This window comes from Lethenteron reissneri, chromosome 55 (genome assembly GCF_015708825.2).
Source record: "Lethenteron reissneri isolate LAM-NWPU_2019-01 chromosome 55, ASM1570882v1, whole genome shotgun sequence".
NCBI classification, from domain to species: domain Eukaryota; kingdom Metazoa; phylum Chordata; class Hyperoartia; order Petromyzontiformes; family Petromyzontidae; genus Lethenteron; species Lethenteron reissneri.
The window spans coordinates 10,776,219-10,802,291 of record NC_083833.1 but is presented as its reverse complement, the minus strand read 5'-3'; the positions used below and the strand labels follow the sequence as shown (position 1 = coordinate 10,802,291).

The following is a 26,073-nucleotide window of genomic DNA, read 5'->3' as shown; positions in this document are numbered from 1 at the left end:
CTGTGTGTGTGTCTCGTGGGGGTGACTGTCTGTGTGTGTGTCTCGTGAGGGTGACTGTCTGTGTGTCTGACTCGCTAGGGTGACTGTCTGTGTGTGTGTCTCGTGAGGGTGACTGTCTGTGTGTGTGTCTCGTGGGGGTGACTGTCTGTGTGTGTGTCTCGTGGGGGTGACTGTCTGTGTGTCTGTCTCGTGGGGGTGACTGTCTCTGTGTGTGTGTCTCGTGGGGGTGACTGTCTGTGTGTGTGTCTCGTGAGGGTGACTGTGTGTGTGACTCGTGGGGGTGACTGTCTGTGTGTGTGACTCGTGGAGGTGACTGTCTGTGTGTGTGTCTCGTGAGGGTGACTGTCTGTGTGTGTGACTCGTGGGGGTGACTGTCTGTGTGTGTGACTCGTGGGGGTGACTGTCTGTGTGTGTGTCTCGTGAGGGTGACTGTCTGTGTGTCTGTCTCGTGGGGGTGACTGTCTGTGTGTCTGTCTCGTGAGGGTGACTGTCTGTGTGTGTCTCGTGGGGGTGACTGTCTGTGTGTCTGTCTCGTGAGGGTGACTGTCTGTGTGTGTTTGACTCGTGAGGGTGACTGTCTGTGTGTGTGTCTCGTGGGGGTGACTGTCTGTGTGTCTGACTCGTGAGGGTGACTGTCTGTGTGTCTGACTCGTGAGGGTGATTGTCTGTGTGTGTGTCTCGTGAGGGTGACTGTCTGTGTGTCTGTCTCATAGGGGTGACTGTCTGTGTGTCTGACTCGTGGGGGTGACTGTCTGTGTGTGTCTCGTGGGGGTGACTGTCTGTGTGTCTGTCTCGTGAGGGTGACTGTCTGTGTGTGTGTCTCGTGAGGGTGACTGTCTGTGTGTGTCTCGTGGGGGTGACTGTCTGTGTGTCTGTCTCGTGGGGGTGACTGTCTGTGTGTGTGTCTCGTGAGGGTGACTGTCTGTGTGTGTCTCGTGGGGGTGACTGTCTGTGTGTGTGTCTCGTGGGGGTGACTGTCTGTGTGTCTGTCTCGTGGGGGTGACTGTCTGTGTGTGTGTCTCGTGAGGGTGACTGTCTGTGTGTGTGTCTCGTGAGGGTGACTGTCTGTGTGTGTGACTCGTGGGGGTGACTATCTGTGTGTGTCTCGTGAGGGTGACTGTCTGTGTGTGTGACTCGTGAGGGTGACTGTGTGTGTGACTCGTGGGGGTGACTGTCTGTGTGTGTGTCTCGTGGGGGTGACTGTCTGTGTGTGTGTCTCGTGGGGGTGACTGTCTGTGTGTGTGTCTCGTGGGGGTGACTGTCTGTGTGTGTCTCGTGAGGGTGACTGTCTGTGTGTGTGACTTGTGGGGGTGACTGTCTGTGTGTCTGTCTCGTGGGGGTGACTGTCTGTGTGTGTGTCTCGTGAGGGTGACTGTGTGTGTTACTCGTGGGGGTGACTGTCTGTGTGTGTGTCTCGTGGGGGTGACTGTCTGTGTGTGTGTCTCGTAGGGGTGACTGTCTGTGTGTGTGTCTCGTGGGGGTGACTGTCTGTGTGTGTGTCTCGTGAGGGTGACTGTCTGTGTGTGTGTCTCGTGGGGGTGACTGTCTGTGTGTCTGTCTCGTGGGGGTGACTGTCTGTGTGTGTGTCTCGTGAGGGTGACTGTCTGTGTGTGTGTCTCGTGGGGGTGACTGTCTGTGTGTGTGTCTCGTGGGGGTGACTGTCTGTGTGTGTGTCTCGTGGGGGTGACTGTCTGTGTGTGTGTCTCGTGAGGGTGACTGTCTGTGTGTGTGTCTCGTGGGGGTGACTGTCTGTGTGTGTGTCTCGTGGGGGTGACTGTCTGTGTGTGTGTCTCGTGGGGGTGACTGTCTGTGTGTGTGTCTCGTGGGGGTGACTGTCTGTGTGTGTGACTCGTGGGGGTGACTGTCTGTGTGTGTGTCTCGTGAGGGTGACTGTCTGTGTGTGTGTCTCGTGGGGGTGACTGTCTGTGTGTGTGACTCGTGAGGGTGACTGTCTGTGTGTGTGTCTCGTGAGGGTGACTGTCTGTGTGTGTCTCGTGAGGGTGACTGTCTGTGTGTGTGTCTCGTGGGGGTGACTGTCTGTGTGTGTCTCGTGGGGGTGACTGTCTGTGTGTGTGTCTCGTGGGGGTGACTGACTGTGTGTGTGTCTCGTGGGGGTGACTGTCTGTGTGTCTGTCTCGTGAGGGTGACTGTCTGTGTGTGTGTCTCGCGGGGGTGACTGTCTGTGTGTGTGTCTCGTGAGGGTGACTGTCTGTGTGTGTGTCTCGTGAGGGTGACTGTCTGTGTGTGTGTCTCGTGAGGGTGACTGTCTGTGTGTGTGTCTCGTGAGGGTGACTGTCTGTGTGTGTGTCTCGTGAGGGTGACTGTCTGTGTGTGTGACTCGTGAGGGTGACTGTCTGTGTGTGTGTCTCGTGGGGGTGACTGTCTGTGTGTGTGTCTCGTGGGGGTGACTGTCTGTGTGTGTGTCTCGTGGGGGTGACTGTCTGTGTGTGTGTCTCGTGAGGGTGACTGTCTGTGTGTGTGTCTCGTGAGGGTGACTGTGTGTGACTCGTGAGGGTGACTGTCTGTGTGTGTGTCTCGTTGGGGTGACTGTCTGTGTGTGTGTCTCGTGGGGGTGACTGTCTGTGTGTGTGACTCGTGAGGGTGACTGTCTGTGCGTGTGTCTCGTGAGGGTGACTGTCTGTGTGTCTGTCTCGTGGGGGTGACTGTCTGTGTGTGTGTCTCGTGAGGGTGACTGTGTGTGTGACTCGTGAGGGTGACTGTCTGTGTATGTGTCTCGTTGGGGTGACTGTCTGTGTGTGTGACTCGTGGGGGTGACTCTCTGTGTGTGTGTCTCGTGGGGGTGTCTGTCTGTGTGTGACTGGTGAGGGTGACTGTCTGTGTGTGTGTCTCGTGAGGGTGACTGTCTGTGTGTGTGTCTCGTGAGGGTGACTGTCTGTGTGTCTGTCTCGTGAGGGTTACTGTCTGTGTGTCTGACTCGTGAGGGTGACTGTCTGTGTGTCTGTCTCGTGGGGGTGACTGTCTGTGTGTCTGTCTCGTGGGGGTGACTGTCTGTGTGTGTGTCTCGTGAGGGTGACTGTCTGCGTGTGACTGGTGAGGGTGACTGTCTGTGTGTGTGTCTCGTGAGGATGACTGTCTGTGTGTGTCTCGTGAGGGTGACTGTCTGTGTGTGTGTCTCGTGGGGGTGACTGTCTGTGTGTCTCGTGGGGGTGACTGTCTGTGTGTGTGTCTCGTGAGGGTGACTGTCTGTGTGTGTGTCTCGTGGGGGTGACTGTCTGTGTGTGTGACTCGTGGGGGTGACTGTCTGTGTGTCTCGTGGGGGTGACTGTCTGTGTGTGTGTCTCGTGAGGGTGACTGTCTGTGTGTGTCTCGTGGGGGTGACTGTCTGTGTGTCTCGTGAGGGTGACTGTCTGTGTGTGTGTCTCGTGAGGGTGACTGTCTGTGTGTGTGTCTCGTGGGGGTGACTGTCTGTGTGTCTGTGAGGGTGACTGTTTGTGTGTGTGTCTCGTGAGGGTGACTGTCTGTGTGTCTCACTTCTGCGCATCTTGATGCTGATTTGACAGCTGCCTTTGCCCCTCTATATTTTTCGTAACTATCTGAGAAGTTTGATTGATTCAGGGACAACCTTTCTACTTGCGCGGCGTGTTTCATCGAATGTCCATGCCCCCTTCCCCCGCAGTGAAGCTCAATGCAGCCCGTCAACAACACCCCCTCACTCGCCCAAGCAGCCCCCACTTGTTCAATCCACATCCTCGCTTGCAATTCAATTACGTCAGATTAACTGCAGAGTGACATTTACACGTCTCGGCCCTGGAGAGCGACAACGCCCCTGTTGTAAGGCCCCGATTAAGCGAGGGCGCTTCGTGTTGAACGTTGAACACAGAGAGAGTCGCTGCGTGGGGTTTCGCCGTTCTTCTAACTGCCGCAGTGCAGATCTCCGACGTGTTTTTTGTTATCGGATCGCACCGCGCATTGTTCGGTGCAATGTCTGACATTTCGCACTGCGTGTCGGGGGAACTGGTGGTGCAGAGAGGGAGAGATACACAAGTGAGAACATGGGTTGGTCTGGACGATCCATTTCAGGCACACCGTGGCATCGAACCTAACAGTTCACAGGGCTCTGAGCGGCACAGCCTGAGAGTTTCCCCGTGGTGTGCGGTGACAACGAGCTCAGGTATAGATTAAGAGACGATTGGGAATCCCTTAAATCAGAGCAGCATGGACATGTGGGCAGCCGGGTGATGAGCTAAAACTTGTTTGATGGACTCCTGCCGCCACCACCAGCAGGGGTTCGTATCGAGCATCGCCACACCGTGCCCTGCGCTGTGCAGCCAACATTAGGGATCCTTGCTCATCAAGATCAAGTTGTGTTGACCTGGCCCAAATCCACAATTTCAAAGTTGCTCTCCAAAAATGTAGACAAAATGAGTAAATTTTATCCTAGAGCACAGTGTGTCATGCACACTCTACTCCGCACCTGGTTACCTGAGTTGTATTCCCAGCAGGGGCTATATGATATCCGAGCTGGTTCTTGGGCCATGCAGTCCCTGTGAAGAAGACAGCATGGCGAGACCCTTCATCCACAAAGTGGATTGACAGGGGTGTTGTAAAAATTAAAACAAGTCTTACTCTGTAACTCAAGTAACTCAGGTTCTCCCTCTTTAATGGACACATTTTCAATGGGATTTTTCATAGATAAATTAAGGGTTTTGGGATTGAATAATACGGTCCTGCCTAAGTCTCCACAATGGCCTTTATTGAGGCCTGTGTAAGGTATTGTCCACACGTTGGACCTGTCAACCAAATGTCGCTGATTCCATCTCCCGGCACAGCAACTGAAACGAAAGCCAAGCTTCTACGATTCCCCCACCTCTGTCCACCACTTAGTCTATCGGCAGGTCACATCTGGTGGGGTAAAGTGTGGGCACACCCACCTGTTCCAAGACTCAAACGACCTCCACGGGGCCTCTCTAGAGCTCCCTCGAGCAGAGGCCTGTCTGACAGCAGTGGCGTGAGCAGGCAATTGCATGGCTACACGTTCGCTTCTTGTGGTGGTGGTGGTGATATATGTGCAGATGTTGAACTTCGTTCGCACCGTACGTAGCCACGCCTGCCAATCGAAGGTGGCACGAGTGTGAGAAAAACGTGTTGACTGCTGCCCGTAGTCGTTGGCACTGAGGCCAAGGCATCCCTGGATCCCAGTCCTAAATAGGTCACTAAGGAGCTTGTTAGCGGCCCTCGGTTGTGAAATAATGTTGTGCTGGAACACTCGCGGGCTTAAAAGAATGATGTTGGCAACTCTTGTGATTCTTGGATCTCCCCTTGGCCCATGACACGCATTGCAGTGCCCGCAGGTACGCCGGCATGGCGGTGTCATGCGCAAGTTTGATAGGGCCAAAGAAGTGCCCCTGTAATGAGGCACAATTGCAAGTGCACGACTTTTGCAATGAAGAGGAAAACAGTGAGAAAAAGCTGGGACGATTCCACTGGGACGAGAATGCACGGCTTACTGCTCGCTCTCTTGAGCCCCGTGTATCTCTCTAATGGCCAATTAGCAACGTAACATGAATATTAATTATGTAATCAATCGTACATTGAATACCATTCCAATGCCGTGCCGTGCCTCCTTTGCATTTGAATGTTGCCGGGGTAAATAAGTGGCGAATTAATAAATCAATAGTACCCAACTTGTTGAAATTGTGCAAATAGCAAAATGTACTGCCGTGACGTGCATTCTCTGTATTAATTGGCACGCAGCGAGAGGAACAGAGTCAGAGTGAGCACGCAGCGAGAGTAAGAGTGAGAAGGGAGTGAAATAAAAACTGAAAAATGTGCAAAGAAGCATTGGGAGATGGCCGCTTCAAGACGTCAGAAACGAGGTGGGCTTGGGCAGCAGCAGCGTCACTCGGGGGCACGATGGCCGATGGTCAAGAGAGGAATAGCGGAGCGGTAGCCGAGGGACGGGTCGCGTCCAAGAGGATCTCCACGGAGGAGATGGAGCAGTGAAATTAGCTCTGGTGAAGGTGCTGGGTGCATTGCTACATTGTAAGATAATGGGGAATGCCAGCAGCTTGGGAAGGCCTTAATCCAGCAGTGGATTGATGATAGTTGATGATGATTATGATGATAAGAATGATAAATGAACCCAATTGGGCTTTGGGCACCGATTCATTATCTCTGGCAGCCAATTGGTGAGCCGGCACCGAGTTCCCCACGAGCTCTGCGATCCTTTGTACATTTACGTTTCATTGGCCGATTAATGAGTGTCCATACATATGGGCGGAAACCGGAGAAAGCTCACGTGTGCAAGGGGACAACACTCGATCCCCACACGGATGTAATAGATGAAGATTAGTCCCCACTTGCTGTACAGCCATTGCCTGGCAAGCCAGGGTACGGCGTTCGCGGTGTGCGCCGCCTCGCGCAAGAGGGGGTTGTTGGTGGACAGGAGAGGAAAGGGCCACGTAGCCTCGTCGAGACTCAATGATCGGCCCTTTATAATACGCGGCCGGCAATTACACAGGCACCTGCGACGCATTCCTCCCGTGCGGGGCTCCACGCGGAGTCGAGCGCTCGCTCCACGCGGAGTCGAGCGCTCGCTCCACGCGGAGTCGAGCGCTCGCTCCACGCGGAGACGAGCGCTCGCTCCACGCGGAGTCGAGCGCTCGCTCCACGCGGAGTCGAGCGCTCGCTCCACGCGGAGTCGAGCGCTCGCTCCACGCGGAGTCGAGCGCTCGCTCGCAGCGCCAATTGACCAGACGGGCCACGCTGGGCTGCCTCCAAACACTCCTCGCTCCGCTGCTCACCCCACGTGTAGATTTACCAAATCACTTCCCTTCACCTGAACATTCCAGGACAGCAGCAGGGGAACCATTGTTTGGGGATTGCTGAGATACATTTTTAAAATGAATGCCATCTTTTGTAAACACAAATAATATGAATTTTGATTTAAAGCTTTTGTGACTGCAGGGATTCATATTCTTGGTTCTTTCGGTAAAGTCGCGTATAAGGGAAACAAACAATGTTTTATATTTTTATTATATTATTGTTTCCCTCCTACGTGACTTTACCGAAAGAACCAAGAATACAAATAATATGTGCGTTACTTATTAATTTCGAAAGCAAATCTGACAACACGCGAGCCTCCCGATTGCCAGTGAACAAGAGCGAGGGGGCCGTGGTGGCCGCGGTGACTCCGCTCTCGGCCAGCACTGACCGTGCGCTCCAGCGCTGACTTCGGCTGTGCAAGACATCAGGGGCCGTGGTGACGCTCACCGGTCGGCAGGCTGGAGCTGGTGAGGGTGGTGAGGCTGGTGAGGGTGAGGCTGGAGCTGGTGACGTTGGAGCTGGTGAGGGTGGTGAGGCTGGTGAGGCTGGAGCTGGTGAGGGTGAGGCTGGAGCTGGTGAGGCTGGAGCTGGTGAGGGTGGTGAAGGTGAGGGTGGTGAGGCTGGTGAGGCTGGAGCTGGTGAGGGTGGAGCTGGTGAGGCTGGAGCTGGTGAGGGTGGAGCTGAGTGAGGGTGGAGCTGGTGAGGCTGTAGGTGGTGAGGGTGGTGAGGGTGAGGGTGGAGCTGGTGAGGCTGGAGCTGGTGAGGGTGGAGCTGGTGAGGGTGGTGAGGGTGGAGCTGGTGAGGGTGGAGCTGGTGAGGCTGCAGCTGGTGAGGGTGGAGCTGGTGAGGTTGGAGCTGGTGAGGTTGGAGCTGGTGAAGGTGGAGCTGGTGAGGGTGGAGCTGGTGAGGGTGGAGCTGGTGAGGTTGGAGCTGGTGAGGGTGGAGCTGGTGAGGGTGGTGAGGGTGGAGCTGGTGAGGGTGGAGCTGGTGAGGCTGCAGCTGGTGAGGGTGGAGCTGGTGAGGTTGGAGCTGGTGAGGGTGGAGCTGGTGAGGGTGGAGCTGGTGAGGTTGGAGCTGGTGAGGTTGGAGCTGGTGAGGTTGGAGCTGGTGAGGGTGGAGCTGGTGAGGCTGGAGCTGGTGAGGGTGGAGCTGGTGAAGGTGGAGCTGGTGAGGTTGGAGCTGGTGAGGTTGGAGCTGGTGAAGGTGGAGCTGGTGAGGGTGGAGCTGGTGAGGGTGGAGCTGGTGAGGTTGGAGCTGGTGAGGTTGGAGCTGGTGAGGTTGGAGCTGGTGAGGGTGGAGCTGGTGAGGGTGGTGAGCTGGTGAGGGTGGTGAGGGTGGAGCTGGTGAAGGTGGAGCTGGTGAGGGTGGAGCTGGTGAGGGTGGAGCTGGTGAGGGTGGTGAGGGTGGAGCTGGTGAGGGTGGAGCTGGTGAGGGTGGAGCTGGTGAGGCTGGAGCTGGTGAGGGTGGAGCTGGTGAGGCTGGTGAGGGTGGAGCTGGTGAGGGTGGAGCTGGTGAGGGTGGAACTGGTGAGGGTGGAGCTGGTGAGGGTGGAGCTGGTGAGGGTGGAGCTGGTGAGGGTGGAGCTGGTGAGGGTGGAGCTGTTGGCCCCCACCGCACGCGGCCCATGTCACCGGACGCACGCCGCTACATCGCTCTTTAGCTGGGACTGCTGAGCTGTAGCCAGGCCAGTGCACTTCTATAGAGATGACATAGAGATGAATAGACGTTGTGTGTTGATCGATATGAGTTGGCTGCTGCTGCTGCCACTTTTCAGATGTTTTGGGATATATTTGTTTTTTTTTATAACCAGTGATCAACCGGTACGAGATAACAGTGATCCATTTACAAGACTAAAAGCAAACCAATAATAAGAGATGACCATTGTCTGGCTCTCATGTACCTCGTGACAAAACTATGTTACCTGTACGAAAACTGCTGAAGACACAGAGCAGACTGGATGGCTCTGTGCTAATCAAGCGTTCATCTTCAATCATGCGTTCAGCACTATGTAGGTATGTGCGTTGCACTTCTTTCGCACCATACGTAGCCAACCATGCTATCCACGTGGACATCTCAGATCTCTAGGAAATAACAAATAAATTGCGACTCTTGCCTGTGTAAATATTCTTCTTTTTTTTTACGAGTTGGCCGGTCCGTTCCCGTCACATTGTCTGTGACGTCCTGCTCTGCATATCGCTCCCAGTTGTGTGACAAGCGGCCTTGCATCAGTGCTGTACGTTCCACACGGTGGCATCGTGCCACTCGAACAACTGAAAAACGAATTTCCATCCCTCAAATGTTCTACGACCCATTTCTCAACTCTTACGCAATGTGCATTGTGAAAGGTGAGTGTGATGAAATCAGGTGCGACTGTGAAAAATTTATTTTGGAACGCATTACTTCCAGCAGTCGTTTATGATTGGGCTGAGCCCATCAGACTCTCAGCAATAACAATCCTTCTGGAGCAGGGAAACAGATTTTATTATTCTCACATTGGCCTCAGGGCTTGAACCCAGCCTCCTCTGGGGTGCTGGCTTGCTGCCCTTACAGGGAGCATGAGCCCCTGCGAGACACTGTGGTCGTAAACTTTTTGATGTATTTTCCTAGCCCGCCAGTCAATCCACAGCGGGATGAGAAATGCGTTCCCGATTCGCTATTAAAACACTGACACTTTACACGCTCTCCACGTAGGTACTGCATTGTAATTAACTTTTCACAAGTTGTGAAGACCTTTTTTTTCATACGAATGTGTCATCTAGTTATGATTGACTTATTAGGAATCAGACTGAGAACGTTCATTCAAAATAACTTGACAATAAAGTTTAGTGTGTGAGAATGTGGTGCTTAATTCTCATTTTGTAAATAGCTCTTCGGCTCAAGCTCCCTCCGTTCTCTGTCTCTTGTCCTGTTTCCCAACATTCTCCCACCCAGAACTTCCTTCATCAAGCTCGCACTCTCACCACGTTCCCAATCCACGTGCCCAATCCACGTCATTGCCTCTGCTGGACGTCTTTCCTCCTGCACCTGCTCTTTGACATCCTCATTTCTCTTTTTAAATCCTTTATATTAAGTTCACTTGCTTGCTTGCTTGCGCGCTTACGACCGTGCAAATCTTTCGATCGTTTTTTAACCCACTTCCCGTGGTCCAATCGAGCTGACATTTTGCACACAGACTCGTTGTGCGTGACAATTTATTATCGTGAAAAAAACTTCCATAATTTTCCACTTTTTAAGAAAAAAAATGTTTTTCACTAACACAATCATATATTTTTCCTAAACACAGAAAATTATTCGAGAAAACAACAAAAATGTACAATATAAACAATCATACAAAAACTGAAAACCTTTCCTTATATTTAATTTAAAATACCAATGTGATAAAAATGAAACTCTTACTCAAGAAAAACAGAAATGAATAATAAAATAAAACCGATGCCACGCATATAAAGGATTTATAGTGAAAAACTTTGTTTTTACGGGTTAATTTTTCTCCATCCAACTGATTTCCTCTGTTCGACACCACAACCCACATCTCAAACCTTTTCAGCACTATACACTGCACTCCACACCACACTCCGCACTGCACTCCACGCTACACTCCACCACACACTCCATGCAAGGGTATTCATAGTCTGGGTGTCCTACCTTAAAGGTGGCACAGTGGCTACTGTACGCTCAATCCCCGGTTGGGGATTGATTCATCCCGCACATCCGATTAGCACGGTGGGCTACGGACGGTGCGAACGTTCAACATACATACAAACATCCCTTCATCCCTCTGGAGTCGATAAAATATGCGTCAATTTGCGGAAAGTCAGTGATGGTTTTGCTTTGGATATACTAATCCTACCCAAAGACTTTCCACCTCTGCGCTCGGCATTATAAACATGAGATGAGCACCCTTGGACAATCCTTCGGATGGGAAGCCTGGGATTATTTTTGTTTTACTTATTAATGTCATAAAATGCAATTCTGCTTTGATGGCCCTACCTTGATGTTCAACCAAAAGCCTTGAAGAGGACTTGCGTACGTGCGTTACATTCTCTACCATAGATAAGCCTTAGCTCCTCACTGTCGTCTCACTCTCCCCCTCTTCACGTGCTCCCCTCTCCAGCATCGAGTTCAGTTCCGCTGGGTGGGAGTTGGCCGCTTCTCCTCTGCTGCCCATGTCGTCTGGAGCTCCGTCCCACTGGTCACACATTAGCTCCCTGCGCCTGTTCCAGTCGATGCCCGCCTTAATAGGTGCTCGAAGACAGCATCCGCGCCTCGAGTGTTGGAGACCGAATGGGGGGTGGGGGGGATCTTGATCGTCACTTTCCGCGTGTGTCGGCTGGAGTAAATCTCATGCCGTGACCTTTTCACGACGGCGAACAGTACATTAAATGTCATGGTATTAATTTAATAAGAACATATTCACCGTGTATACATTATTCAGGTTGTTATTGTTTAATGGGAAGTGAAAGAAAGTCAAATCATGTGTTTTTGATGGAACCTACTATGATTGACAGCATGTGCAGGCACTGAACTATAAATTGCAGCGGTCTTCTTTATTTTAATCCATAAATCTACATTTATACTCTTTGGTTCTTTCGGTAAAGTCACGTAGGTGGAAAATGTAATAGATCCATGACGTTTCGATCGCAACGCAAGCAATCGGCATCTTCCGCCTGATGATGATTGCTTGCGTTGCGATCGAAACGTCGTGATCTATTATTTTTTCTACCTACGTGACTTTACCAAAAGAACCCAAGAGTATGGATTCCTGCAGTCACAAAAGCTTCAAATCAAGATTTAATCAACATTTCACAATAAAAAAACAAATATGGTTTGAAAAAATAGATGTTTAGTTCACATGTTTCACTATTGGCAATGCAATTACAATTCAATACATTCCGTGTTTTACAATTACTATTAGGACTATATTATTAATTCTATGACGTTCGTTTACCTAGGGTCAGCCTCAAGACTATTTCACAAGGGTCTTGCCACCTTTTGCAGAAGGCTGCGACGTTGACAATGTTTCACCATTGGCATGTGGCTTGGCCCATATCGGTGACATTGTATGTGGGGTTTTATTTTAGCTGTGGCGGGAAACTGGACAACCCGGAGGAAAACCATGCAGAACATGAAGAAAATATACAAATCCCAAAGATAAAGATCCCTCTTCTTGGTTCTTTCAGTAAAGTCACGTAGAAGGGAAGTAATAAAATAATAAAAATAAAACATAATTATTTTATTGTTTTATTTTTATTATTTTATTACTTCCCTTCTACGTGACTTTACATAATAAAATAATTATGTTTTATTTTTATTATTTTATTACTTCCCTTCTACGTGACTTTACCGAAAGAACCAAGAAGATGAATCCCTGCAGTCACGAAAGCTTTAAATCGAAATTTAAAGATCCCTCGTGAAGCCTTAACGGATTGTTGGGGCAAGTGCTGTTAGTGATCACCTGTGTAGAAACTCCACACTCACTCACACTGCAGAACGCAGGGAGAACATGCTAACGCCACACAGAAAGGCACACAAATCGGGAATCAAGACCAGGTGCTTGTTACGGTGCTGCACGACGCTTACCGCCCACTATCCTGCCACCCACTAGTCACGCACAGCACGTTGACCTCGATGAAGTAAATTAAATTTGCCAACTTTTTATTCAAATAGGATTTTAATGGGATTTGAGTGCTGACTAGGTACATTGAAAATATGGTACTCAGTTTTTATACATCGAGTTCCATTTTCATGTAACTTAATTTTATTCTCTGTTCAGGTTTTATGCACTTATATCAAATTCTTATTGAAGAAATCAGCGTTCTCTTTCGTTTAACAACGCTCCATTGCCCATCCTTCCTTTCCAAGTTACCCTTCTTCTCCCTTCGCATGCAGATTACGCATTGGTGCATTGGATCCATTGCTCAGGTTTGTGAGTATAATAGACCATACTATAAGGAGGCAGGAAGATTACGGTAATTTAGAAAAGTTTAGTAAATGCTTTTCTTAAATGTTAAATGAGACCACATTTCATTCCATGTTTCCCACTGAAGTGCATGATGTGGAGAATTACCGACAAATTTATGCATTTTCTTGTGCTTGATATAACAAGCCTGAGGCGAACGCAAAGTTCGGTAGCAATCATAATTATCTTTAGTGATTATAATTCCACTGCCTCCCCAAGCCGTCACCACGCCTCGTGGTGCTGCGATGCAACCATCCCTCCAGCAGTGACATGAGAGCTGATTTCATCGCTTCCCAGCGGATGTCCTCCCCGACGCGCTAGCACCCGTGGCTGCCACTCTGCCTCTACTCGTGCTGTACAGCGACACGTCCTGCCCAAGTCCGCTTGCTTTTTTGACGGTTAGAATTGTGTCTTTCACACTGCGTGTGTTCTCTCTCTCTCTCCACGTGTGCCTCTTTCCGGTGCCTCGGGGTAATTCCAAGCGTGCATCTCTCTATGCTGCGTTTTGCACTTTGAAGTTTTAGTTTTCTTGTGTTATTATTGACCACGCTGTTTCTGAGCCATATACGTTGGTATTCTGCTTGTTTATTATCAAGATCCAGATATTCAAAAAAATCTAACCTCCTCTTGTCTGCCTATTTTCATCATTTTAATTCTGGTCCACCTGCAATAGCTGTCCTGGTAGACATACTCATCGTAGTAATGTCAACTTGCAACATACCGCCACACAGCAATCGCTCGCACTCACAGAGAGAGAACAACTCGGAGACTCGAGGAGGAACCACAGGCGAGCGGTGAAGCAGCCAGGCGGTGAGCCGGTGCCAACAAGAGCTCAAGCTCTGCGGTCCTCTATATAGAAAGATGTTTTCATCCATTTCATGAGTGTTCATGCACGTGGGAGGAACCCGGAGCACCTGGAGAAAACCGCTGTGTGCGAGGGGGCAACACTCTATCACATGTTTGCACGTAGTCACTTTAAGATGTTTCTTGTTCATGTTTTTGTCTGTTGCGGTTGCACCCGATTCAAGAGCCGAATGGCTCACAGGGCTATACCAAATAAATGAAACTGAAAACTGAAACATACAGATGGAACAGGTAGAGACCACATTTTTGCTGTACCACCTCCTGACAAGCCAGAATATGGTGTGCCACCTTAACGCACAGGGGAAGGGAGTTTCCTAACATTTGTGTGGTGTTCTACCAACCCTCGCTGCCATCGCCAGAGCGCTGCATGACAGGCGGCCACAGGCACAGTCACCGCTGCCTGGTGGCTGTGTGTATATTTCTAGACATCTCCCATTGTTTAGCAATATGTTTTAAAGTAACCTTTGTTTTGCTCATATTTATCCTGTCTCCAACTTTCCAGCCTCTTTATTTAGTTATTTTAACATATCCTGCAGAGTTAATTTCCATTGGATGTTATAATGACTGTTATCGGCAAATATTAGATGGTTCGGAATGAAAAGGGCTTTTTGAAATCTGATTTGGTCGGCTTAGTTTCTCAGCATAATGCAGACGCCAAGTCAGTTCATGTAAATTCATGCAAAAGAGAATTCAGCTGAATTTACATTGAATTGTGGAACATGGCAGAACATGTGGAGGCACATATTAGGTTTCGCGGATTTTCCTGCAGAGTAAAAAAAAACAGCTTTGAAGGTAATGTGTTCCAGAAAGCATTTTAGATTTCTATTAAAAAAACTCTGCCATGGGAGTGTGAATTTTATGCCACCGTTTCAGGACCACCAGCGGAGATGATTGCATTCCAATTGCTCTCATGAGCTCAGAGACATTTGCCTTTGAACGCTACGATTGCTCATCGACACCGATACAGCAGTCATAATGGGGAGTGGAACTCTGTGGGTGGTGACACGGCCAAGTAGTAGTCCGAGCCCCGTGGCCACCCTGGTTAATACTGCTGTTGTATTTATTATTATGTCTATTTAGCCAGGAAGGCCTCACTAAGTCTCAAGACTTTTTCAGTCGGGTCCTTCCAAGTTTTATCAGTCGGGGTGATGCTGTGGCGAGATGTTAGCTACCTCACCTGGTATACAGGAGGTCGTGGGTTCGATCCAAACCCTGACACCTGTATATTTGTAGTTTGCGTGTTCTCTCCGTTTTTTCGTTCCACATTTAGAGTATTTGGCTGCTATATATTTCCACGTGATGATAATCCACTTCATTGGGCTATCATTCGTGGCCAGGTCGCTTCTGAAAAAGGACTCGATGGGCCTTACATGGTAAAATAAAAACAATCGTTTAGTTTATAGTAGTTTGTTGTGTTTCTGTTGCTGCTGTGTGATCCCAAATGAGTAATTTACAAGTACCTTTTCAGCATTGGGCTGTTTGGCTAATACCAGGTACCATTTTATTTATCTGCGAGGAAACTGGAGAACCCACGCAGGACAGTGGGGGAACTTACGAACCCTCCGTAGAGTCACACCCGAGTCGGGATTTTAACACAAGCCCTTCTTGCTATGAGGCACGAGCATTACCACTGCACCAGCCTGCTTCACTGTGGACAGTGAATAAACCTTGCCATGTTACTCAAAACAGAGGAGGCAAATGTGCGCCAGCGTCACGGTCCAAGTTTGAAAAGTACTCACAAATTACTCGATTGGGTAAAAACCACACCGCACCATTGCCCTCTACCGCAGAACTACTGCAGACTGTGCCGTCTGGGAAGCATAGCGCCTCGCGGTTGCGTTGCGTTGTAAAGCGTGACGCGGAAACCGAACGCTCGCTGACGATTGTAACCGTTTGCCTCGCGCAGGGGTCAAGTTCCAGTGGCTCTTTGAGGAGGACACCAACGGCTCCGCGGCGCCAGCGCCCGTCCGCCTGGACTCGCGACGCTTCGTGTCCCAGACGACGGGGAACCTGTACTTCTCGCACGTGAAGCAGCGCGACGTGGGGCGCTACAGCTGCCTCCTGCACCGCCAGATGGGCCCCGTGCTCAACAAGACGGTCAACAGCTCCTTCATCAGCTTGCAGCTCAAGAAGGACTGTGAGGCCTGGTTACTATTTACCCGCGGCTCCATCAATAAACCTTTCGTTTTGTTTAGCGCCTCTCATGAAAAGGATCGCCTTAAAGCGCTCTGTGTCAATTCCTAAATTATAAAAATAATCAAATATAGTATATAGTTGCATCGGAAAGAATAATAACAACCAGTAAGTACAAAATCTGCTCTCAGGAGTATAAATACATTGAAAAGGAGTGGATAAGATATGCACCATAAAAATGGGGTTTCCTAGCCAATACAGTGATCCATATTTGCGTTTGGGTCAGGCCACGTGGCTATTTCCTTTTTAAACAAGTGCCTTGCGTCTGAAAAGCAACCACAGTGGTACCTGGAGAAAACCCACGCGTGCAGGGGGATAGTACGAAAACACGTGCTGCACAAAGAGATCAGAAACCAACTTGTACTGCCATCTCCTGGCCTTCTCGCAGACCGGCAGTGTGGAAGTGTCACATTGTGCACTTTGTGAGTCGCATTACGATCTCCACCAATCCCACGATACAGGGTTCCGCTTTGAGCACCATAGTAGCGCAACAAACAATACAATAGGCAACATGGGTGCGGCTATGGGTCGGGTCCATATCTAGTTGGCTAATTTGGTTGCAGCTTGAACTTGAGGTTTGTGTAAGTATGTATGTTGAACTTCTTTTGCACCGTACGTGGCCAACCGTGCTAGTCGGAGGTGCTGATTGGTTGGCTTCTGTGCTCTTTCTGCACCTGGGGACTTTTCTCATTTTGACCGCTCTTCACGTTTGATGTTTGCAGCGCCACCTCACGCGGCAAATAGCAGTGGCGCTGCTGCTGCTTGTGCTGCTGTGTGTGTGCTGCTGTGTGTGTGCTGCTGCTGCTGCGTGTGCTGCATGTGCTGCTGCTGTTGCTGCGGGTGCTGCTGCGTGTGCTGCTGCTTGTGCTGCGGGTGCTGCTGCTTGTGCTGCTGCTGTTGCTGCGTGTGCTGCATGTGCTGCTGCTTGTGCTGCTGCTGTTGCGTGTGCTGCATGTGCTTCTGCTTGTGCTGTTGCTGTGTGTGTGCTGCATGTGCTGCTGCTTGTGCTGTTGCTGTTGCGTGTGCTGCATGTGCTGCTGCTTGTGCTGTTGCTGCTGCGTGTGCTGCATGTGCTGCTGCTTGTGCTGCTGTGTGTGTGCTGCATGTGCTGCTGCTTGTGCTGTTGCTGCTGCGTGTGCTGCATGTGCTGCTGCTTGTGCTGCTGTGTGTGTGCTGCTGTGTGTGTGCTGCATGTGCTGCATGTGCTGCTGCTTGTGCTGCTGTGTGTGTGCTGCTGCTGCGTGTGCTGCTGTGTGTGTGCTGCTGCTGCGGGCGCTGCATGTGCTGCTGCATGTGCTGCTGCATGTGCTGCTGTGTGTGTGCCGTTGCTACTGCGTGCGCTGCTAATGTCGGACTGCTTTGTCGATGCGATTGTCGTACAGCGGTGGGGAGCAGACTGGCCGTGCGTCTCGAGGTGCGGCCACCGCCTACAATGGACGTCTTGGTGGGACAGAAGCTGCGCTTAGAGTGCTTTGGGATGGGCAAGTGAGTACCACGATCTCCACGTCTCACCAAAAGAGCTCTCCACCAGTAGCGTTTACTGCTGCATTATCCCTCATTGCTCTTTGAAATGACTATGCCCCATGCTCTAGACCAGGGGTGGGGAACGTCCGGCCTGCGGGCCGTACAAGGCCCGCATAATCATTTCGTCTGGCCCTGCCAAGGCAACCGCAGGCAGGACTCGAAATTCAATAAATCTCGGAGCAAACATGGAAAAGCAATTGCGAGTAGCAGCAACATCATCAACACCAGCTAACATCACACGCTTCGCCAAAGAGCAGCAATTCCAGCCATCACATTAGGGGTGAGTTAATTAAATGTTTGACCAAATATAACGGTCTAATTTTTAAGTTGATAACTTTGTATGGCCCGCGAATGATGTGATAAATATCCAAATGGCCCTTGGCAGAAAAAAGGTTCCCCACCCCTGCTCTAGACAGAGTACCCTCGCCTGTAAAAAAGTTTGGTTAATGAGACCCCAAGGTCAAAACAGGTCAATGTTTTCTTGTTTAAACAAATGCTGCTGGATTATATTGGTGTGGAAAAACCCATAGGCTGATGGACTAAACTATTTTAATTTCATGTGGTGAGGTGGAACAGAAGTCCATTTATTCTACACTGAATTACACTTAATTGCACTTGTAGTCATGGTGGCATACATACAAATAAAGCGAGGTGTCTTCAGATAGACAATCACAGGATGGGTGCTGTGAAGATCTGACGGTCTCAGTTGTAGAATAGATTCTTGGGCCGCATTTACATGAACAGTTGAAACCAGAGCTGCCCGCTTCACAAACTCGGCAAATGGACTCAGCAGATATTCCCATGGTAGCCTGGCCTGGTGAGCCGTAACTGGACCGGGTGGCTCACCCTAGCTTGGGCCGTGGGGCTCGTTTTCTCGAAAGGGTTCCCGCTTTGGGCCGGGTTACCCTCAGAGCCCGTTGTGATGTCACACGATCAGCGTGGAGGAGGGATTTGTGCGTGTCTCTCGCGTGGTCAACTTCAGGGTCGCGTTTTTTGGCTAAAACAACAGCAAACGATTACATGTTAGCCGTGGCTAGAAAGCGAACCCAAGTGCACACAAAGGCACCGTGCACAGCCATCTGAACTACTGTGTCCCCTCGCAGATGCTGAACCGTGCTGCAATAACGTCCACAGTCAACATACCCGTGGGGGAGAACAGAGTGAACGATGGCTTGGGTGGATTTGGAAGTGCAAAGAATGTAACAAATCAACAGCAGGGAAGGAGGACTTGAGCCTGGACTCGGAGTTGGGGGGGGGAATCAGCAGTACAGACACCCAGGAAGAGGTGCTGTGTCAGCGAGCGAGCAAAAGACCCCGCTAACAGCATCAGAGAGAATTCTGAAGAGCCTTTTGTGGGGTTGTGATGATGAGCCGCTCGTGTGCATCCTCGTGCGACATACGCAGGCGCGTCACCACAGCGCTAGCGACGCGCCGGCTGCTGGCATTGCCAAGTCAATGGCACTTTGAACTGCGCCAGGGAAGTTGCGTGACTTCCTCGCTAATGAATGAATGTTTCCTTCACCAAGCCGCCCAACAACTCAACTGCTTTAAAGATGTTGCATTCACTGAGCATAGTGTTTAATAAATATTTGAAAGTATAATGATTAATTATTTATACTTTTCCTTGGCATAGATTATGATTTTTAATAGTTTATGTTTTTACTTTTGAAGTCCATGGATTCTTGAATCTTTATTCTGGCAGGGCGATGCTGTGATCATGTTGCTTGGCTCGCGTTCGGAAGGTTGAAAGTTGAATTCAGTCGGGGTTGCCTCAGCACATCTTCGCTCCGGCGTCTCTCGATGATAAGCTCAAAATGGTCATCCAGTGCATTCTCGCTTCCTCTGTGTAACCGACACCCATTGACGCGCACGCCACAGCACGGCCTCTTTTTCAACGGTGCCCTAGATTACATCAAGAGAAATAAAAAGCAATAGTTTTTGAACATGAAAGTTTAATAAATGTTGAAAAAAAAATTACAATAATTAATACAGTAAAATGTGAAAAGGGTTTAGTAAAAATGATGCATTGCACCTGAATAATAAATCTATTTAAATAAATGTAACATTAGAAGAGGCAAGTAACTACATTAGGCCAGTAGGGGAGTGAAAAAAATTGCACAATATGATGCAAAGTAAACACCAAGGTTTCGGCCGAAAGAAAACTGACACCCACCATGAAAACGATCAATTTGGATGAGTGCTCATGGCAGCCTCATCCGCATCGTTTGTCCAGGGCGCCAAACGGGCGTTACGCACTGCTCATCCCCAATGACAGCTCTGAGCCTGTGGTGGAAGTTCCACCATTCTAAGGCGGTGGTGGACAGACCGTCTCTCGATCGCCGTTGCACCGCCATGCAGCTCCCTGGCAACGTGCGTTGGGGTCGTGCCACGTGTTGTGCGATGTCCCACGCTTCGCTCCACTTGCTGTGAACTTCTTTGTTGAACCGAGCTGAGCTGCTCGCTTTTGTGGGGCCCGACGTCCACTCCACCGCCCTTCTCTGTCTTTCTCGACGATGGCACGCGGTTGTAGGCGGACCGTCGAACATCGTGCCCAGCAAAGTGCGGCACGCCCTGAACGCAACTCGGGGGAGCCGCACTCGAACCCCGAGACGGGATGAGAGGCCGAGTGGACTCAGAACCGGAATGTTATGAGTGCTGTTTGTTGCTGGTCGCTTGGAATTTTTGAGCCTTGGGGCCTGTGCTCTGTGACCATAACAACAATAATAAAAATAAGAACCACATTTATTGGTCACCATGCCCGAGGCTGGAGGCGATGAACCGTGGTCTAAGCAACAGCGACAACAACGAGCCGGCAACGTTCCGCTGGCCACGCCACGAGCAGGCGGCCACGCGTCTGCACGGTGTGGCGGTGGCGGAAATTATCCCGGTCCCCGTTGCGTGTCGGGCAGAGGCACGTGATGTTACCTCCCAAGTTGTCTCTTCAAGAGCGTGTTTGCTGCTGCGCACCTATGGGGACCTGGGATGAAATAAAATATTAACTTTTTGCTTTGATGCATTGTACACAGTGTAAATATAATAATTGCGTGAAGTTATATATATGCATACTATGGTAGGAGAAGTCTCATGAAAAAGCTCCGTTTCAACTAGAGTGCTTAAGTCAGGCTTGCTCAATAGATTTTATGTAAATTTCTTGGCATGCCATCAATCACTGTGTTAAGTTCCGTGCCTCAGGATTGCGGTGTTTACGTGTTTCAAAAGTACTGACAATGCATTGTTGTAAGACCTGCAGCGAATTATTGACGATGCTACCTAACCATTATTATTTAAAGGTTGGTTTGTGTGTGTACAGCTTAAAGGAAGTCTTCGAGACAAATATTAGTACTGACAATGCATTGTTGTAAGACCTGCAGCGAATTATTGACGATGCTACCTAACCATTATTATTTAAAGGTTGGTTTGTGTGTATACAGCTTAAAGGAAGTCTTCGAGACAAATATTATCCCACAGCATTGGTTGAAACAAGAAAACTGTATTTGTTTTGACCTTCAGGGTCTCATCGGCCTTGTCAGGCTTGTTAAACAATTGCTACAAGGTTTATAGATGTTGTTGGCAAGAACACTCCATGTTCTCTCTAAGCTAGAGGTCCCATTCTTGAATGGAGTCCACTCCTTTGATCCTCTCTCCACGTGCCTCTTTTCTCTGCCCATTCTCCTCTGGTTGCATCCACCGTTCTCATTTCTTATTCCACCACATCCTGTGATCTCCACAACCTTCGAACAGCAGAGTGGCGCAGTGGTAGCACTTGTGCCTCGCAGCAAGAAGTGCCTGGGTTTGGTGCCCGGTTTGGGCACCCTGCTATGTGGTTTCCCCCCTGTCCTGCATGGGTATCCTCTGGGTTCCCTGGTTTTCTTCTATCGGAAGAAATACATTCAATGTCACTGGTATTGATCAGACATCCAAATGCTAAAAAATACCCTCAAATTACTCGATTGGAATTGCACAGCAGCAGCTTCATCCACCTCATTACAAAACATCTACTTGGCAGCATCATCCTCAGTAAACTAGTGAACTCCCCCTCGACTTCCTCCACAATCTCCCCCTCGATCTCCCCCTCGTTCACCCTTTGATCTCCTCCTCAATCTGCCCTCCTGTGTCGTCCTTCTCCCGCACCTCCGATTAGCACAGTTGGCTATGTACGGCGCGAAAGAAGTTCAACATATATGCGTACGTACAAACGGCGTTATCCACGCTGTGCTCCTCAGCCCCGTGCCCAACATCACGTGGCACCGCCCGGGGGCCCTGCTGCTCAAGGCCGGGCCGGTGCTGGAGATCGAGGAGGTGCAGACCTCCGATAACGGCACGTACCGGTGCAACGCCAACAACAAGCTGGGGAACACGAGCGCCTCGACCGAGGTTCTTGTGCACGGTGAGGCTGCAGTTTCACTACGGAGCTTTTGCCGATGAATGGAATGCACGCTTTGTGACCGGTTTCCACTTTGTTGGTCTTGCCGGCGGAATCAGACTTCCGATCCCATCGCCTGCCAGCAGCAAGTCTTTAGCACTTGACGTTACGTCAAATTGCACCTAACCTAGCATAGGCGCCGTGAAGACGTCACCGCCACTTAGCGGTGAACGGCAGCTGTTGTTGTGGTAGGGGCTCTAGAACTCCCTGAAGTGGAGGCCCTTCTCCCAGCAATAGCGTGAGCAAGCAATTTCCGGGCTGCACCTTTACCTTTTCATGAAAGTCGGTTTCCCAAATATTTTGATAGAAAGTATCCGTAGTTGCTGTGTTTGTTTAATTCCTTCCTTCGTTCTTCTTTCATTCGATTGCCTCCTTGCAGCTCGCCCGCAGTGGACTCTAGGAATCGTGAACGCAAACATTCACATTGGCAATGACTTGTACTGGAGCTGCAACGCCACAGGGACGCCCACGCCCTTGTACCAGTGGCTGCGGAACGGAATCCTCCTGGAGTCAAAGGTAGGCCTGGGCAGCTTGCGCTGGAGAGGAGGTGACCGGATTTCTCTTTGGAGCCTCAACACCACAGCCCGGAGCTCCTTTGGGCTTCGCTTGAGGCCGTGTTCCTAGTCACGGCTCAGCTCTGTCTCGGCCTCTAATGCAGCCCAGCTCATTAAGTTGATTCCTCCACATTTATTCAAGTTGGACCCGACAGTATGTTTACAGTAACACCCAGGTTAACGTGTCATCACTTACGGCTTCCCAGTGAATGCCAGCAGTGTGAAGTGGCTGTCGGTGGTTTATTTTTGTATTGTGCTGCGTGGTTGGCAGTAACAGAGACTGATCCCCCCCCCCCCCATGCCTGTTGGGCAAAATGTTAATATGCTTAAATAACTAATCCCCACTGAAAACAAATGTAATAATGGATTTTACAACATGAAAACATTTTTCCTCCTTGGAAACGTGAAACGTGCAGTCGCTTACGTTAACGTGAAATATTTTCTCGGTGGTTTTTGCTTTTGTACAACCACTTTAAGGTAGAGCTAATTCCAATGAAGTATGTCTATTTAGGCTGTATATTCAACTCCTGTGTCCATGGCAATGATTTCGGGAGCACCTTCTCACAAAGAGCAGTGCACCGGGTGGACAAACTACGATTGTCATGACCCAGTCATGCTGCTGCTGCTGCTGTGCATGGTTTTATCGCAATTCTCATCACTCACACATAAGAGATTTGTTTTATTGTTAGCATTAAAAAAAGCATGATTATAATCATTGAAGTACATGACTCGTTCAGTTTTAGTGAAGTATAATTTGTCCAATCCTCCCTCCAAAGTTGATTCAGTGAGCGCTGTGTGACTCTCTTAATAGTCAACAGTACTGTCCCTCTGGGGACAGGGGTATTCACACCATCACAATACAGAGTTTTGACCACTGGCTTCAGGAAGATGTGGGAGCTGCCCCACGATTCCTGACGTGTTGCTCGACACCAGCGGTCCCGACACACCCGGTCACGCTCGTGCCACGTCTGTGCGAAGCCTTCCCGGGATGACACGGGAACAATCTCCCCCCATCAGGGCTCGAGCCGTGTTAATTGGAACCGAGGGTTTGTTCGGCTTATTTCTCCTCGAAGTCAGGAAAAGATGATGAAAATAATTATTCTGGGAATTTTAGTGAGCAAGCCTGACAGCATGTTCACAGTACAATGTGAGTAACGCGACGGATCGCCTGTGACCAAATGACCTGGAATACGTCCGACCTCATCGGCTCTGCGAAGCTAAGCAGGCCCAGGCCTACATCGTGAGGCTTGACGATCAACGAGTCGACACGTGTTCGCACGCTGCCGAGCTCGGGTGCGGAGCGTCTGCGTGCGTCCGGTGTCTCTTGCAGGGCAGGATATTGGTGAGCCGTGATGATGGCCGCCTGAAGATCACCAGCGTCAACATGAGCGACGAGGGCATGTACCAGTGCGTGGCCAGCAACGAGCATGGCGAGATCTACTCCAGCGCCCAGCTGCGCGTGCTCGGTGAGACCCAGATCCCGGGGACGACGAGCCCTCTGGAGCCTTGCACTCTCCCTGCTACAAGTTAGATACTACAGGTCACCCTGTGAAGTTACACACTGCAGGTCACCCTGTAAAGTTACACACTGCAGGTCACCTGTAAAGTTACACACTGCAGGTCACCTGTAAAGTTACTCACTGCAGGTCACCTGTAAAGTTACACACTGCAGGTCACCTGTAAAGTTACACACTGCAGGTCACCCTGTAAAGTTACTCACTGCAGGTCACCTGCAAAAGTTACACACTGCAGGTCACCTGTAAAGTTACACACTGCAGGTCACCTGTAAAGTTACTCACTGCAGGTCACCTGTAAAGTTACTCACTGCAGGTCACCCTGTAAAGTTACACACTGCAGGTCACCTGTAAAGTTACACACTGCAGGCCACCTGTAAAGTTACACACTGCAGGTCACCTGTAAAGTTACACACTGCAGGTCACCTGTAAAGTTACACACTGCAGGCCACCTGTAAAGTTACACACTGCAGGTCACCTGTAAAGTTACACACTGCAGGTCACCTGTAAAGTTACACACTGCAGGTCACCTGTGAAGTTACACACTGCAGGTCACCTGTAAAGTTACACACTGCAGGTCACCTGTAAAGTTACACACTGCAGGTCACCTGTAAAGTTACACACTGCAGGTCACCTGTAAAGTTACACACTGCAGGTCACATGTAAAGTTACACACTGCAGGTCACCTGTAAAGTTACACACTGCAGGTCACCTGTAAAGTTACACACTGCAGGTCACCTGTAAAGTTACACACTGCAGGTCACCTGTAAAGTTACTCACTGCAGGTCACCTGTAAAGTTACACACTGCAGGTCACCTGTAAAGTTACACACTGCAGGTCACCTGTAAAGTTACACACTGCAGGTCACCTGTAAAGTTACACACTGCAGGTCACCTGTAAAGTTACACACTGCAGGTCACCTGTAAAGTTACACACTGCAGGTCACCTGTAAAGTTACACACTGCAGGTCACCTGTAAAGTTACACACTGCAGGTCACCTGTAAAGTTACACACTGCAGGTCATCTATAAAGTTACACACTGCAGGTCACCCTGTAAAGTTACACACTGCAGGTCACTCTGTAAAGTTACACACTGCAGGTCACCTATAAAGTTACACACTGCAGGTCACCTGTAAAGTTACTCACTGCAGGTCACTCTGTAAAGTTACACACTGCAGGTCACCTGTAAAGTTACACACTGAAGGTCACCTGTAAAGTTACACACTGCAGGTCACCTGTAAAGTTACTCACTGCAGGTCACCTGTAAAGTTACTCACTGCAGGTCACCTGTAAAGTTACACACTGCAGGTCACCCTGTAAAGTTACACACTGCAGGTCACCTGTAAAGTTACTCAAGTGGATAGCTTCGTACCTTTCTGACCGGCAATCCTCAGTCAGGGTGGGCATGTCCACATCGCCTGAAACAAGAGCATTATGCGGGGTTCCCCAGGGCTCTGTTCTAGGTCCCCTGCTCTTCACAGCCTACACTTCCCCGATCGGCCGACTCATTGCAAGCTTCGGTGTTAAGCATCACTCATACGCGGATGACACGATTCTATTCACCGCCATCGATTCTAGCAATGCATCTGGATTCGAGAGGCTCTCGGAATGTACCACCGCCGTGCAACAATGGTTCACTGCACACAACCTAGCCCTTAATCCGAAAAAGTCAGTGGCCATCATGTTAGGTACCAAGCAACGTCTCAATTCAGCAGCACTCCCCACACACATACACATCTTCGGTCATAGCATCAAGTTCACCAACCACTTCAGCTACCTCGGTGTCATCCTAGATTCAACTTTATCCTTCGACCGTCAAACCAACCATATCATCAGCTCATGTAACTTTCACCTGAAGGCTCTTAGACACATACGTCCTCTCATCTCTACTGAAATTGCCAACACTTTGGCATGTTGCATAGTTGGGTCTCGCCTTGACTATTGTAACTCCGTCCTTGTCCGGACCTCCGCTGGCAACCTAAGGAAGCTTCAAAGACTACAAAATAACCTAGCACGCGTCGTCATTGCCCACACTCATCCCCGCCTCGACTCACTAGCTCGTCTCCGCGCTCTCAACTGGCTCCCCATTGCCAGTAGGGTCACATACAAGACCGCCTGCCTCTGCCACAATGCCTTCATATCCGCCTGCCCGCCGTATCTTTCTTCATTACTGACAACTTGCAGCTCAGCACACGGCAGATGCCTGCGCAGCGCGACTCACGACCTCCTCTTGATACCAAGATCCAGGATGGTCAT

General features: G+C 50.0%; 1 protein-coding gene across 1 annotated transcript in view; it reads left to right on the top strand.

The window, feature by feature from the left end:
- The window catches only part of LOC133356694 (contactin-2-like), a 250,453-nt gene that overhangs the window by 129,900 nt on the left and 94,480 nt on the right, over positions 1-26,073 (top strand). The window contains exons 6-10 of the mRNA XM_061574335.1: positions 15,516-15,746; positions 17,185-17,287; positions 21,550-21,713; positions 22,129-22,265; positions 23,634-23,769. Coding sequence (XP_061430319.1) covers positions 15,516-15,746; positions 17,185-17,287; positions 21,550-21,713; positions 22,129-22,265; positions 23,634-23,769 — 771 coding nt within the window. The remainder of the gene's footprint in view (positions 1-15,515; positions 15,747-17,184; positions 17,288-21,549; positions 21,714-22,128; positions 22,266-23,633; positions 23,770-26,073) is intronic.